At 42.6% G+C, this 17,332-nt stretch overlaps 1 protein-coding gene across 2 annotated transcripts in view; it reads left to right on the top strand.

Moving 5' to 3' along the window:
• The window catches only part of LOC121586524 (trafficking protein particle complex subunit 9-like), a 349,081-nt gene that overhangs the window by 58,836 nt on the left and 272,913 nt on the right, over positions 1-17,332 (top strand). For both annotated transcript variants that reach the window (XM_041903274.2, XM_041903273.2), the window contains one exon: positions 540-625. In XM_041903274.2, coding sequence (XP_041759208.1) covers positions 540-625 — 86 coding nt within the window. The remainder of the gene's footprint in view (positions 1-539; positions 626-17,332) is intronic.

The following is a 17,332-nucleotide window of genomic DNA, read 5'->3' as shown; positions in this document are numbered from 1 at the left end:
TGGCTGACAGCTGTGGTATATCACAATGTATACCATGGGTATGACAAAACATTTATTTTTACTGCTCTGAGTACGTTGGTAACCAGTTTATAATAGCAATAAGGCACCTTGGGGGTTTGTGGTATATAGCCAATATACCACGGCTAAGGGCTGTGTCCAGGCACTTGCGTCGTGCATAAGAACAGCCCTTAGCCGTGGTATATTGACCATATCTCACACCTCCTCTGGCCTTATTGCTTAAGTAAGTATTTTCTGACTTTAATGAATAGATAGAGAGAGGATGACCGTGGGGAAAGATAGATATTATGTTAAAGGTCAATAGGCCAGATTCAAACATACTGTATGCTGACACCATAGACGTGTGCCGTAGACTGTGGCTTAGGTTGCTAGACCAACCTAGGCCACACATGCCCACATACTTGAACTCATATTTGTCTGTGTGTTCCATGTACATTTATAAACACATGCTGCGCAGACATGCAATGCATCAGTTTCTCCTGGTCTGAGATTTACTCTGATGCATTGTTCTACCTCCTCAGAGTTCCAGTGGGTCCAGGGAGAAGTGTGTGAGGTCCAGTTGATGGTCTACAACCCCATGCCCTTTGAACTCCGCGTGGAGCACATGGTGAGTGAAGCATTACTTCTGGATGCTACAACAACACCACGACTTAGTAAAAGTCCCTGAGAAGATGTTGTCATGGCCTCTCGGGGTAAAATAAACTTCCCTCATCACATTACATTAGGGGCAAGCCATTCAACTGTGATAATGTCTTGTAGTTATCTTTGATGACCTCATTAAAGTCTAGCTAAAAGCCCTGTTCTGACACTTTAAAGCAGTAATGATGGTACGGGACAGGGCCAGAACCAACCGTGCCATCCTTCTCCCCTGACACTAAGCGTACTGGAACAATGTAGGATGCGTGAACCCATGTGGTGCTATTACAGTTTATAGTTCTCATGCTAGCTATCCTCACTGTCAGTGTAGAGCTTCTCTAATAAGGTAAGTGAGAGGAAATACCCATTCACTCTCCTCTCCGTGTTAGTCAACTCTTTAAAAGGCCCATCACCATCAGAAAGGGAGACCAATGTAACCAAATTGCTTTAAGCTGAAATATGTAACTTTTTGGGCGACCCAACCAAATTCACATAGAAATGTGTGTTATAGATCTGTCATTATCATTGAAAGCAAGTCTAAGAAGGGGTAGATCTGTTCTATGTGCGCTATTTCTATGCTTCCCAGTCTTAAGGTTTGTTTTTGCGTCTTTTACTTTCAGTTTTGTACACCAGTTGAAAATACAATATTTTTCACAGCGGTTTAGATGCTACAATGATTCTCTACTCTATACTTGCTTGTTTTGTCACATAAACTGAAATTTAAGCGAACTATTATAATTTTAGCAACCAGGAAATGACGGAGCGATTGCTGCATAGTGCATCTTTAATAGCTGCTTAATGACAGCAGCTTTTTAAGTCCTCAGCAATTCCATCAAGAACGTTTTTAAAGGACCTTACAGCTATTACCACCCTCTCCTCCATCGTAATCTATCACTCCATTTGTGTTGTTTCATTTTCTTATTCTCTGTCTGTCTGTCTGTCTGTCTGTCTGTCTGTCTGTCTGTCTGTCTGTCTGTCTGTCTGTCTGTCTGTCTGTCTCTCGGATGCTTGCACTCACAGTCACTTATGCTTGCACTCAGTCACACACACTTTAATTGTCTTTCTTGATATCACTGTATGGTTCAAGCTCGCTCAGGATCACACATGCGTTTGATTGTTGAATTGAACCTCTTTGCTACTCGCTGATGAAAGTGTTTCTTTACGGATGGAATGATGTTGCACAGACGGCATTGAGATGCACAACAATGATCTGCCTCTTCCTGTCAACACACACAGCAGTACTGTACCTTCACGAGGTGCTGCTCACTGTGTGCCGTCTGCTAAAACTTATGCAGCCCTTAATTGGACACTAGAGCGCAAATGGCAATGGAAGGGCATGTGTTTGTGTAATGTCTTGATTGTGCACAATGTCAGGAGCCCCAGGGCTGAGGTGTTGCTGGCATGTCGGAACAGAATGAATAATTTGTGTGCATTTGTGTTTAAAACACGTTTTGAATCGGCAGGAGAGTGGAAGGTCAAACGGCGATGAGGGATTATTTTCTTTGCTGTCGAGTGGGTCCTAAAACTGTCACTTAGCCAGCGAAGAGACACGCGTGCACACACACACACATCATTAGCCACTGAATCCCCACCTGCGGATGGATAGATGGAAGCACAGATGGAGACAGAGACCCCTCCTGTTCTGCTTCCATGGCAGCTGGCAGCGTTAGGTGGTACAGTACAGGTGTCATGCAGGGTGACTCGGCATAAACACAAACTATGGTGTTCATCATGACCTGACCTGGGTTCACACAGTATGTTTTATTTTCAGTACGTTAGCTGCACTTGATTGAGCATTCCTGGCACAATGGAACCAACGGAGTGTCAACTCCCCACCCAGGGCTTTTACTTGCGACATGTAGTTAAATGCACTAAAGAAGAACAATGGGTACATATTGAAGATGCACATACTCATCCCCATAATATTTTTATGTGTCTATTTCCTAAGGATAAAGCTAAAAACATTAACAACTTTATAGTTAAGAACACTAAAAACATATGGAAGAAAATGGAACGTATTCTACAAGAACCAATATCACTCCCTAAAAACACAACCCTATGGAACAATCCTTGGATAGCTTTTCAGAATTCACAGATAAATTTGTCTACATGAAAACTAAAGGCATAGAAACCGTAAATGACTTGTTAATAGGAAATACATGTATTATAAAATATTTTATTTTTCAGTTATTCAACAACAGAACAATTCAATACAGCAAGAGTAAGTACTACAACAAAAGGTAATTCAACCCTCTTAGCCCCAAAATAGAAAAATAATTAAAACAATAACAAATTACAAAATAAAAATTAGAATAGTAATAATACTAATAATGACTAAATAAGACAAACGACAAGATATACCAACATATACATAAAGGAATACAAACAGTACATTACAGAGAGACAATAGCTACATCGATCTACAAGCTCACATCCACCAACCCCAATGGAAGTGTTTCCATATAGTCCAGGAAGGGTTGCCATATTTAGTAGTTGAATTTATTTCTTAAAGCATTGGTAATCTTCTCCATAGGAATACACTTATTCATTTCAGAGAGCCATCTTGTAATTGGGAAAGGGGAATCTGATTTCAATGTCAATGCAACACATTTTCTTGCTGTGGCAAGGGCAATTTCTGTACATTTGATGTTGAAGTTATTCCTCAAATTCACATTTTGTGAAGTTACACAGAAGGCATATTTCAGGGTCAAGTGGGAAAGGGACCTCCATAATAAAGGCCAGGGTATCACAAACATCATGCCAGAAGGCTTTAATTTAGTACACTGCCAAGTAGAATACAAAAAAGTGCATTCTGTTGTTCCACATCTAAAACACATTTCTGTGTCAGATAGAGTTGGTGAAGGAAGTTGTAATGTATCCGTCTGTATCTAGAGTTGATGGTCGCTGACACACTATCTTGGCATAGGTCCGACCATAGCCCCTCATCAATTGTAGTATTCAAATCGGATTCCCATCGCTCTCTTGACTGATGTACAGTGGGGGAAAAAAGTATTTAGTCAGCCACCAATTGTGCAAGTTCTCCCACTTAAAAAGATGAGAGAGGCCTGTAATTTTCATCATAGGTACACGTCAACTATGACAAACAAATTGAGAAAAAAAATTCCAGAAATTCACATTGTAGGATTTTTAATGAATTTATTTGCAAATTATGGTGGAAAATAAGTATTTGGTCACCTACAAACAAGCAAGATTTCTGGCTCTCACAGACCTGTAACTTCTTCTTTAAGAGGCTCCTCTGTCCTCCACTCGTTACCTGTATTAATGGCACCTGTTTGAACTTGTTATCAGTATAAAAGACACCTGTCCACAACCTCAAACAGTCACACTCCAAACTCCACTATGGCCAAGACCAAAGAGCTGTCAAAGGACACCAGAAACAAAATTGTAGACCTGCACCAGGCTGGGAAGACTGAATCTGCAATAGGTAATCAGCTTGGTTTGAAGAAATCAACTGTGGGAGCAATTATTAGGAAATGGAAGACATACAAGACCACTGATAATCTCCCTCAATCTTGGGCTCCACGCAAGATCTCACCCCGTGGGGTCAAAAATGATCACAAGAACGGTGAGCAAAAATCCCAGAACCACACAGGGGGACCTAGTGAATGACCTGCAGAGAGCTGGGACCAAAGTAACAAAGCCTACCATCAGTTACACACTACGCCGCCAGGGACTCAAATCCTGCAGTGCCAGACGTGTCCCCCTGCTTAAGCCAGTACATGTCCAGGCCAGTCTGAAGTTTGCTAGAGTGCATTTGGATGATCCAGAAGAGGATTGGGAGAATGTCATATGGTCAGATGAAACCAAAATATAACTTTTTGGTAAAAACTCAACTCGTCGTGTTTGGAGGACAAAGAATGCTGAGTTGCATCCAAAGAACACCATACCTACTGTGAAGCATGGGGGTGGAAACATCATGCTTTGGGGCTGTTTTTCTGCAAAGGGACCAGGACGACTGATCCGTGTAAAGGAAAGAATGAATGGGGCCATGTATCGTGAGATTTTGAGTGAAAACCTCCTTCCATCAGCAAGGGCATTGAAGATGAAACGTGGCTGGGTCTTTCAGCATGACAATGATCCCAAACACACCGCCCGGGCAACGAAGGAGTGGCTTCGTAAGAAGCATTTCAAGGTCCTGGAGTGACCTAGCCAGTCTCCAGATCTCAACCCCATAGAAAATCTTTGGAGGGAGTTGAAAGTCTGAGTTGCCCAGCGACAGCCCCAAAACATCACTGCTCTAGAGGAGATCTGCATGGAGGAATGGGCCAAAATACCAGCAACAGTGTGTGAAAACCTTGTGAAGACTTACAGAAAACGTTTGACCTGTGTCATTGCCAACAAAGGGTATATAACAAAGTATTGAGAAACTTTTGTTATTGACCAAATACTTATTTTCCACCATAATTTGCAAATAAATTCATTAAAAATCCTACAATGTGATTTTCTGGATTTTTGAAAATCATTTTGTCTGTCATAGTTGACGTGTACATATGATGAAAATTACAGGCCTCTCTCATCTTTTTAAGTGGGATAACTTGCACAATTGGTGGCTGACTAAATACTTTTTCCCCCCACTGTACATCTGGTTTTGGGCATTGTTGCGTTAGCAATGAGTACACTCTGTATATATATCTATATGAGTCATGATTATCATGGAGTAGTTGTTCAATACTTGATCGATTTGGTAAAGTCATATCTCCTAGAGTGCTTCTGAGAAAGTTTCTTAACTGTAAATAACAAAATAAATTATTATTGGATAACTGGTATTTCTCTTCCAGTTGCTCAAATGACATAAGTACCCCATCTATATAACAATGTTGTAAATGTGTTATTCCCTTCTCATTCCAATGTTGACATTGGCAGGAGTCTTGTTTTGCCACAGGGGTGTTTTGGGTGACAAGTCTCGTCTCAGACCAAATAACTTACGAATTTCATGCTTCTTTTTGTTGATATAGTCTTGGGGTTCCACTTGTATATAATATTACCCCCAACCTCTTCATTAAGAGCAAACATTTTCATCTGAGTCCAAGAAGGAGCTGGTTCAGTTTCAAATAAGAATGAAATTAATCTAATTTGCGCTGCCCAGTAATACATCTTGAAATTTGGTAGGTGGAGACCTCCTAGAATATAATCCCATGTTAATTTGTCCAGGCTCGCCCTTGGAGTTTTACTGTTCCATACAAATTGTCTTATGATCTTGTTAAGGGACTTAAAGAAACTCTTGGGTAAAGATTGAAATAGGTACATCATCTTAGGCAGAACGTTGATCTTAATACAGCTAATTCTCACAAATAATGTAAGAGGCAGATCTATCCATCTATTCAAGTCATCCACCACCTTCTGAACCAAGACAGAGTAGTTAAGCTTGATTACATTTCTTAAGTCATTATCAACTGTGATTCCTAGATATTTGAACCCCTGTGGCGACCATCTGAAGGGACCTGTTTGTTCACAGATGCTATAGTCAAAGCGAGTCAGTGGAAGTATTTCACTTTTGTCCATGTTGACTTTGTAACCTGATATAGAGCTGTATGTACCCAAAAGCGTCTGTTGTTTTGAGAGCGATCCGGTCTGGTCAGAGAGGAACAAAATATTGTAGTTTGCGAACAATAAGATCTTGTGCGTTATCTGGCCCACCTGAAAGCCCTTTATGCCAGGATCCGTTCTTATGGCCTCCTCCAGTGGTTCTATGGAGGGGCGGCAGGTAGCTTAGTGGGTAAGAGCGTTGTGCCAGTAACCGAAAGGTCGCTGGTTCTAATCCCCGAGCCGACTAGGTGAAAAATCTGTCGATGTGCCCTTGAGCAAGGCACTTAACCCTAATTGCTCCTGTAAGTCGCTCTGGATAAGAGCGTCTGCTAAATGACTAAAAATGTAAATGTAAAAATGAGTGGGGAAAGTGAACAGCCCTGTGTACTACCTCTAAAGAGTGGGAATGTGGCTGACATCATGCCATTAGTGGTGATCTTAGCTTGCGGTTTATGGTAAAAGTCTTAACCCAGTTGACAAACAAAGGACCAAAGTTAAATTTAGCAAGGACCTTGAATAGGTATGGCCACTCCAGCCTATCAAAGGCCTTTTTAGCGTCTAGAGATACTGCTATACTAGGATCGCTCCTCACACAGGCCATGTGAATTACGTTGAATAACCTGCGCAAATTATTGGTGGAGGATCTTTTCTGTATAAAGCCTGTTTGATCTGTGTTATTCAGGTTTGGCAAATATTGTTCTAATCTATTAGCCATCGCCCTAGAAATCGATTTATAGTCCGAATTGAGGAGTGAGATCGGCCTATAGGAAGAGCATTGTAGAGGATCTTTCACGGCTCTTATAACTGTTATAATAGCCGTGGAAAAGGAGTCCGGTAGGCTCTGCGTCTCAGCAGCTAAATTTAGAACAAGGAAGAGAGGAATAAGCAAATCCTTAAACTCCTTATAAAACTCTGGGGGAAAGCCATCGTCAACTAGCCGGTGCCCCCGCACATTGACTCTGCAACGGTACCCCCCTGTATATATAGCCTCCCTACTGTCACTTTATTTTACTTCTGCTCTTTTTTCTCTCAACACTTTTTTTTGTTGTTGTTTTATTTTTATGCACTGTTGGTTAAGGGCTGTAAGTAAGCATTTCACTGTGATGTCTGCACCTGTTGTATTCGGCGCATGTGACCAATATAATTTGATTTGATCGTCTCCTGGTGATTTGCCGGATTGTAGAGAGGAAATTGCCTTTTCGATTTCTGTTTTTGTAAGGTGGTGATCTAGTTCATTTTGGTCTTCCTATGTGAGGTGCGGTAGTTCAATAGTAGACAGAAATGTGTCTATCATTGCTGGTTCCGTTCCATCAGAAGTGTATAACTTAGAATAGTATTGTTTTAAATGAATCATTAATCTCTTCCGGGTTGTGAAACACTTGACCGTTCTGTCTTTCAATAGAGTTGATGGTTCTCAAATTCTCCTCAGCTTTTATCTGCCATTCCAAGACTTTGTGTGTTTTCTCCCCCAATTCATAATATCTTTGCCTAGTTCTAAGAATAGCCTGTTCAGTTTTGGAAGTACTTAGGGTATTATATTTTAGTTTTTTATTCTTTAGAGCCAGAATTTTGGTTTTCTTTTTGTAGTAATAGGATGTCATTCTCTAGTTCATTCAATTCAGCAGTGCATTTCTTTTTGAGACCTTTGTTATAGGAAATGATTTGACCCCTAAAAAAGGACTTCGATGTATCCCAGAGTACAAAGGTATTGGGAAAGGAAGGACAGTTTGTTTCACAGAAAAACTTAATTTGGTCTCTGATAAATTGACAAAATTCTGCCTGTTTCGAAAAAGTTGGGTTGAGGCACCATCTATAGGTCCCTTGAACTCCATCCGGCATCCAATCAGAAAGTGTGAGGGGAGAATGATCTGAGATAGTTCTGGATAAATACTCAGTTTCCACAACTCTATGGGTTACCTGTGCTGATAGGAGAAAATTATCAATCCGGGTATGAGAGTTATGCGGGCAGGAGTAGATTGAGTAATCCCTATCTTGGGGGTGGTGCTGTCTCCATGTGTATTTCAAATTTAACTATTCCATAAATGATAGAGTGCATTTGGCTGACTTAGTCAATGAAATTGCTTTAGTTGAGGATCTATCCAGGATCGGATCCAGACAAAAATTAGTCGCCCCCAACTAAGAGTGTTCCCTGAAATTCCGCTACCTTGAGGAATATATCTCGAATAAAAATATGATAATCATAATTAGGTGCGTATACGTTAAGCAAGGTCCAAGATTCAGAATACATTCTGCCATGGACCACTACATAACGTCCCAGTGGATCAATAATTGTTTTCATTACACAGAAGGGTAAATTCCTATTAATCAACATAGCTACTCCCTGTGTCTTTGTGTTATATGAAGAGGCAAATAGTTTGTTTACATGGATATTGGGATCATACCTCATTGATCTGTCAGTAAGCTATAGTATAATCCAGCAAAGCAGTCCTACTGGTTATGCAAGTAATAAGGCAGGCTAGAGGGACAGTGAAATTAACCCGGTCCGCTAGCCAATCAACCATGTCCTGAGCCGGTCGCCTGCAGTCTGCGGAGGAAAGTTGCGACTTCTTTGGGCCTTTTAAAGAATACTCTCTGTCCGCTATGGATGATTCTCATCGTTGCAGTTTGAAACAGCGCAAAGGGAATGTTCTTGGAGGTAAGTTCTTTTTTTCACCTCGTCGAATTCCTTCCTGCGTTTGACCATCCCGGGACTCATGTCTGGAAAGAATTTAATCGCCTCCCCGTTGTGTAGGATCACTCTTTTTTCTCCTTGATATGTTTGGCTGCGGTTCTGAGAACTTTAGCTCAGTTCCTGGTACCTCAGGAACCGAACGAGGAAGGGTTGTGGGTTCTGATCAGGGGATTGGCGAGGGGCGAGTGACCTGTGTGCCCGTTCGATAACCAGGGGTTTAGCTAAATGTTCTTTGCCCAGTAGGGAGGGGATAATGGCAGCAGAGAAATCAATGGGGTCCGTCCCCTCGCAGCCCTCGCGGAGGCCAATCATTCTAATGTTGCTTCACCTACTGTAGTTTTCCAAATGGTCGACCTTTTTCATCAGGTATTCGTTGTTTTTGCGCAGTTTCTGTAGTTCCGTCCCCATTACCTCTAGCTTGTCCTCAGCAGTGCTGATGCGCTCTTCAGCTTCTTCCATTCATGATCCTAGCATGTTGATAGTCGTTGTCAAACCTGAGATAGAGTTTTTGATTTCAGCCAACTGTGCTGAGATGGAACAGTTGAACTCAGCCATTTTCAAGTTAAATTGTGTTGTGAGGGAGTCATTGCCTTCTTTGATCACTTTGAGGATGTGAGCTAGCCTAGCTTCTTCCTGAGGTCATGTTGCCATCTTGGGTTTCCGAGTAGGCCATGGTCAGAGGTTCTTTCTCTGTCGTTTCTTGGTCTGTTTCGGGGCTTCCCTTGCCTTTTTTTTGTCTTGTAGGCATATCACCCCTCTTGGTTACAGTGTAGTAATAAGTATCGGTGAAGTTAACAAGTTTTAGGATAAGTTTGTTAAAGATTTATCGGGAGCTCTCGTTCACGCTAGAAAAGCATTCTAGGTGAAGTTGGTTGAGAGAATGCCAAGAGTGATCTGAAGAATCTCAAATATAAAATATATTTTGATTGGTTTAACACTTTTTTGGTTATACAGTGGGGAGAACAAGTATTTGATACACTGCCGAATTTGCAGGTTTTCCTACTTACAAAGCATGTAGAGGTCTGTAATTTTTTATCATAGGTACATTTCAACTGTGAGAGATGGAATCTAAAACAAAAATCAAGAAAATCACATTGTATGATTTTTAAGTAATTAATTTGCATTTTATTGCATGACATAAATATTTGATCACCTACCAACCAGTAAGAATTCCGGCTCCTGCACAAGGCTGGGATGGGCTACAGGACAATAGGCAAGCAGCTTGGTGAGAAGGCAACAACTGTTGGCGCAATTATAAAAAAATTGAAGAAGTTCAAGATGACGGTCAATCACCCTCGGTCTGGGGCTCCATGCAAGATCTCACCTTGTGGGGCATCAATGATCATGAGGAAGGTGAGGGATCAGCCCAGAACTACACGGCAGGACCTGGTCAATGACCTGAAGAGAGCTGGGACCACAGTCTCAAAGAGAACCATTAGTTTCACACTACGCCGTCATGGATTAAAATCCTGCAGCGCATGCAAGGTCCCCCTGCTCAAGCCAGCGCATGTCCAGGCCCGTCTGAAGTTTGCCAATGACCACCTGGATGATCCAGAGGAGGAATGGGAGAAGGTCATGTGATCTGATGAGACAAAAATAGAGCTTTTTGGTCTAAACTCCACTCGCCGTGTTTGGAGGAAGAAGAAGGATGAGTACAACCCCAAGAACACCATCCCAACCGTGAAGCATGGAGGTGGAAACATCATTCTTTGGGGATGCTTTTCTGCAAAGGGGACTGCACCGTATTGAGGGGAGGATGGATGGGGCCATGTATCGCGATATCTTGGCCAACAACCTCCTTCCCTCAGTAAGAGCATTGAAGATGGGTTGTGGCTGGGTCTTCCAGCATGACAACGACCCGAAACACACAGCAAGGGCAACTAAGGAGTGGCTCCGTAAGAAGCATCTCAAGGTCCTGGAGTGGCCTAGCCAGTCTCCAGACCTGAACCCAATAGAAAATCTTTGGAGGGAGCTGAAAATCCATATTGCCCAGCAACAGCCCCGAAACCTGAAGGATCTGGAGAAGGTCTGTATGGAGGAGTGGGCTAAAATCCCTGCTGCAGTGTGTGCAAACCTGGTCAAGACCTACATGAAACATATGATCTCTGTAATTGCAAACAAAGGTTTCTGTACCAACTATTAAGTTCTGCTTTTCTGATGTATCAAATACTTATGTCATGCAATTAAATGCAAATTAATTACTTAAAAATCATACAATGTGATTTTCTGGATTTTTGTTTTAGATTCTGTCTCTCACAGTTGAAGTGTACCTATGATAAAAATTACAGACCTCGGCAGTGTATCAAATACTTGTTCTCCCCACTGTATATGTGTTTTTTCATAGTTTTGATATCTTCACTATTATTCTACAATGTAAAAACCTGTAAAAATAAAGAAAAACCCTTGAATGAGTAGGTGTGTCAACTTTTGACTGGTAGTGTGTATGTACAGTTGAAGTCGGAAGTTTACATACACCTTAGCCAAATACATTTAAACTCAGTTTTTCACAATTCCTGAAATGTAATCCTAGTAAAAATTCCCTGTCTTAGGTCAGTTAGGATCACCACTTTATTTTAAGAATGTTAAATGTCAGAATAATAGTAGAGAGAATGATTTATTTAAGCTTTTATTTCTTTCATCACATTCCCAGTGGGTCAGAAGTTTACATGCACTCAATTAGTATTTAGTAGCATTGCCTTTAAATTGTTTAACTTGGGTCAAACGTTTCGGGTAGCCTTCCACAAGCTTCCCACAGTAAGTTGGGTGAATTTTGGCCCATTCCTCCTGACAGAGTCAGGTTTGTAGGCCTCCTTGCTCGCACACGCTTTTTCAGTTCTGCCCACAAATGTTCTATAGGATTGAGGTCAGGGCTTTGTGATGGCCACTCCAATACCTTGACTTTGTTGTCCTTAAGCCATTTTGCCACAACTTTGGAAGATTTGTCCATTTGGAAGACCCATCTGCGACCAAGCTTCAACTTCCTGACTGATGTCTTGAGATGTTACTTCAATATATCCACATAATTTTCCTTCCTCATGATGCCATCTATTTTGTGAAGTGCACCAGTCCCTCCTGCAGCAAAGCACCCCCACAGCATGATGCTGCCACCCCTGTGCTTCACGGTTGGGATGGTGTTCTTGGGCTTGCAAGCATTCCCCCTTTTTCCTCCAAACATAACGATGGTCATTATGGCCAAACAGTTCTATTTTTGTTTCATCAGACCAGAGGACATTTCTCCAAAAAGTACGATCTTTGTCCCCATGTGCAGTTGCAAACCGTAGTCTGGCTTTTTTATGGCGGTTTTGGAGCAGTGGCTTCTTCCTTTCTGAGCGGCCTTTCAGGTTATGTCGATATAGGACTCGTTTTACTGTGGAAATTTACTGTTTCCTCCAGGATCTTCACAAGGTCCTTTGCTGTTGTTCTGGGATTGATTTGCACTTTTCGCACCAAAGTATGTTCATCTCTAGGAGACAGAACTTGTCTCCTTCCTGAGCGGTATGACGGCTGCGTTGTCCCATGGTGTTTATACTTGCGTACTATTGTTTTTACAGATGAACGTGGTACCTTCAGGCGTTTGAAAATTGCTCCCAAGGATAAACCAGCCTTGTGGAGGTCTACAATTTTGTTTCTGAGGTCTTGGCTGATTTTTAAAAAATGTCCCATGATGTCAAGCAAAGAGGCACTGAGTTTGAAGGTAGGCCTTGAAATACAACCACAGGTACACCTCCAATTGACTCAAATGATGTCAATTAGCCTATCAGAAGCTTCTAAAGCCATGACGTCATTTTCTGAAATTTTCCAAGCTGTTTAATGGCACAGTCAACTTAGTGTATGTAAACTTCTGACCCACTGGAATTGTGATACAGTGAATTATAAGTGAAATAATCTGTCTGTAAACAATTGTTGGAAAAATTACTTGTGTCATGCACAAAGTAGATGTCCTAACCGACTTGCCAAAACTACAGTTTGTTAACAAGAATATTGTGGAGTGGTTGAAAAACAAGTTTTAATGACTCCAACCTAAGTGTATGTAAACCTCCGACTTCAACTCTTGCCAAAAAGTTGGAAGCACATCATCATCTAGAATGTCATTGTATGCTGTAGCATTAAGATTTCCCTTCACTGGAACTAAGGGGCCTAGCCCGAACCATGAAAAACGGCCACAGACCCTCCTCCACCAAACTTTATAGTTGGCACTTTGCATTGGGGCAGGTAACGTTCTCCTTGCATCCGCCAAACTCAGATTTGTCCGTCTGACTGCCAGATGGTGAAGCATGATTCATCACTCTAGAGAACGCATTTCCACTGCTCCAGAGTCCAATGGCGGCGAGCTTTACACCACTCCAGCCGACTCTTGGCATTGCCATGGTGATCTTAGGCTTGTGAAGGACCTCGGCGTTACTCTTGACCCTGATCTCTCTTTTGACGAACATATCAAGACTGTTTCAAGGACAGCTTTTTTCCATCTACGTAACATTGCAAAAATCAGAAATTTTCTGTCCAAAAATGATGCAGAAAAATTAATCCATGCATTTGTTACTTCTAGGTTAGACTACTGCAATGCTCTACTTTCCGGCTACCCGGATAAAGCACTAAATAAACTTCAGTTAGTGCTAAATACGGCTGCTAGAATCCTGACTAGAACCAAGAAATTTGATCATATTACTCCAGTGCTAGCTTCCCTACACTGGCTTCCTGTTAAGGCAAGGGCTGATTTCAAGGTTTTACTGTTAACCTATAAAGCGTTACATGGGCTTGCTCCTACCTATCTTTCCGAGTTGGTCCTGCCGTACATACCAATACGTACGCTTACGGTCACAAGACGCAGGCCTCCTAATTGTCCCTAGAATTTCTAAGCAAACAGCGGGAGGCAGGGCTTTCTCCTATAGATCTCCATTTTTATGGAACAGTCTGCCTACCCATGTGAGAGACGCAGACTCGGTCTCAACCTTTAAGTCTTTACTGAAGACTTATCTCTTCAGTAGGTCATATGATTGAGTGTAGTCTGGCCCAGGAGTGTGAAGGTGAACGGAAAGGCTCTGGAGCAACGAACAGCCCTTGCTGTCTCTGCCAGGCCGGTTCCCCTCTCTCCACTGGGGTTCTCTGCCTCTAACCCTGTTACAGGGGCTGAGTCACTGGCTTGCTGGTGCTCTTTCATGCCGTCCCTAGGAGGGGTGCGTCACTTGAGTGGGTTGAGTTACTGACGTGATCTTCCTGTCTGGGTTGGCGCCCCCCTTGGTTTGTGCTGTGGTGGAGACCTCTGTGGGCTATACTCGGCCTTGTCTCAGGATTGTAAGTTGGTGGTTGAGGATATCCCTCTAGTGGTGCGGGGGCTGTGCTTTGGCAGAGTGGGTGGGGTTATATCCTTCCTGTTTGGCCCTGTCCGGGGTTTCTTCGGATGGGGCCACAGTGTCTCCGGACCGCTCCTGTCTCAGCCTCCAGTATTTATGCTGCAGTAGTTTATGTGTCGGGGGGCTGGGGTTAGTTGGTTATACCTGGAGTACTTCTCCTGTCTTATCCAGTGTCCTGTGTGAATTTAAGTATGCTCTCTCTAATTCTCTCGTTCTCTCTTTCTCTCTGAGAACCTGAGCCCTAGGACCATACGTCAGGACTACCGGGCATGCTGACACCTTGCTGTCCCCAGTCCGCCTGGCCTTGCTGCTATTCCAGTTTCAACTGTTCTGCCTGCGGTTACGAAACCCCTACCTGTCCCAGACCTGCTGTTTTCAACTCTTAATGATCGGCTATGAAAAGCCAACTGAGAGACCTGAGCCCTAGGACCATACGTCGGGACTACCGGCCGTGGTGACTCCTTGCTGTCCCCAGTCCGCCTGGCCTTGCTGCTATTCCAGTTTCAACTGTTCTGCCTGCGGTTATGGAACCCCTACCTGTCCCAGACCTGCTGTTTTCAACTCTTAATGATCGGCTATGAAAAGCCAACTGAGATTTATTCCTGATTATTATTTGACCATGCTTGTCACTTATGAACATTTTTGAACATCTTGGCATGGTTCTGTTATAATCTCCACCCGGCACAGCCAGAAGAGGACTGGCCACCCCTCATAGCCTGGTTCCTCTCTAGGTTTCTTCCTAGGTTTTGGCCTTTCTAGGGAGTTTTTCCTAGCCACCGTGCTTCTACACCTGCATTACTAGCTGTTTGGGGTTTTAGGCTGGGTTTCTGTACAGCACTTCGAGATATTAGCTGATGTATGAAGGGCTATATAAAATAAAATTGATTGATTGATTGATTGTGTGGCTGCTCGGCCATGGAAAACCATGGTTCTCGATACAAACAGTTCTTGTGCTGACGTTGCTTCCAGAGGCAGTTTGGAACTCGGTAGTGAGTGTTGCAACCGAGGACAAATGATTTTTAGGTGCTTCAGCACTCGGTGGTCCCGTTCTATGAGCTTGTATGGCATGCCACTTCGTGGCTGAGCAGTTGTTGCTCCTAGACGTTTCCACTTCACCATAACAGGACTTACAGTTGACCGGGGCAGCTTTAGCAGGGCAAAAATTTGACGAACTGACTTGTTGGAAAGGTGGCACCCTATGACGGTGCAATGTTGAAAGTCTCTGAGCTCATCAGTAAGGCCATTCTACCCCCAATGTTTGTCTATGGAGATTGCATGACTGTGTGCTCGATTTTATACACCTGTCAGCAATGGGTGTGGCTGAAATAGCCTAATCCACTTATTTGAAGGGGTGTCCACATACTTTTGTATATATAGTGTGTATCTATATTGTTAGATTTCTTGTGAAGTACTGTAATTCATTTCAAATGTAGTGTTCATGGATGGAAGATTCAAACAATTAAGAAGGATGTAGATCATTTATTGTGCAAAATGAGAAACTAGAATGAATCATCCATATTTGGGAGGCTGCTGCTCAAACTAGCCAATGTCTTCTCTGTCTGGCTCTAGATTGGGGTCTCTAGACAAACATTCTGAAGGAAAGGTTACTGTAAATGATTATGAAGGGACTTTGTCCCTCTCAGACCTGGCTCATTGGTGTCTGTCTGTTAATATTATTTACTAGATTTGTTTTTTTACTCTGCAATTGATGAATCAATATACTGCTGGTGTCATCACATTCCAGTATTAATCACTGCATAGTAATGGCGAAGGTAATGAAACTATCGGAAATAATCCATCCATCATCCATCTCCACATTGTTAGCAATAGCGAGCCGGGCTAATTAACCTTTTCAAGGATGGATGCAAATGAGTTATTTCCAATAGGTTAACTTTGATATTTCTTATCCAGTACAGGGGTGTAATCTTTATTCTCTCGGTAAAGTAGCAAGAGGAATGACTTTATAAATCACTATCACGCCACCACAGAGGCTCTTTGTGACTGTAGACACACACCCCAACCTCCCCAGTGAGGTAGCGTATGCAATTTGATAAAAGGGATTGATGGTCTCCTCCATGATGTTGGGGAGCCAGCCTAATGACCCGAGACTAGATGTGATGTGAATTTGACCACAAGTTTGTGTAAATAGAGTAGAAGCAATGGCTCTATATACACTGGCCAAGGTGCTTAGTTTTATATAGGACATCATAAATTACAGATTACACATATTCAAAGTCACCCGGTTGTCTGGGTTGAGAACCCAAGTCAGCATATTCAAATCCTTCATTTATTTCCTTTCTCTCATTGTAGACTTTGAGGTCTGGCAATGGTAGAATACTACAGTTTAACTGATAAAGATGTTAAACTAGCATATTCCTCTGTCAGAGATAGTCGAGTTGAACCTCCCCAACTCCACTTGTGTGTGACTGTGTAGGACTCCAATCTCCCTTCCTCTCTCCTCCAGCAGAGCAGACAACCTTCCATTTACACTGTTTCCTTTTGTGTGTGTGTGTATATGTGTGTTTGTAGTTTCCTCTTCTCTTTCTCATGGTGAGAATGAGAGCAATTTTCTCAGTGGGAGATGGCGGTGCCTGCTGGGGCTGATCTCATCTCCAGGATATCATGGCTAGATTAGGATGATGGATTACAGGAGACACTGGAAACTACTCCCACCCACCCTACATCCCACCGCAGCACTGTGGTACTGGGGCCTGAGACAACCTCCCTCCCACCAGCTCACTGGGAGGGTGGGTTTCAATAATCCAAAGGGTTTTCCTCTCCAATCCTTTAACACTGTTTCACAACTCCATTCCTCCAGTACCCCCAACAGTACACATTTTTGATGTAGCCCTAGACATTCAACTTGTCAGTGGCTTGATGATTAGTTGACAAGTAGAATCAGGTGTGCTTGTCTAGGGCTAAGGAAAATGTGTAATGTGTGGGTACTGGAGGACAGGTGTTGGGAAACACTGCTTTAGGATATCAGGGCGAGATTAGATTAGGATGATTGATTACAGGGATCACTGGAAACTACTGTGTGGCTGGGTTTCAGTACTCTAAAGTTGCTTCATCTTCTCCTCTCCTTTCC

This window comes from Coregonus clupeaformis, chromosome 17, assembly GCF_020615455.1.
Source record: "Coregonus clupeaformis isolate EN_2021a chromosome 17, ASM2061545v1, whole genome shotgun sequence".
NCBI lineage: Eukaryota > Metazoa > Chordata > Actinopteri > Salmoniformes > Salmonidae > Coregonus > Coregonus clupeaformis.
The sequence above is the reverse complement of the archived record's forward strand: the minus strand, read 5'-3'. Positions and strand labels throughout refer to the sequence as shown.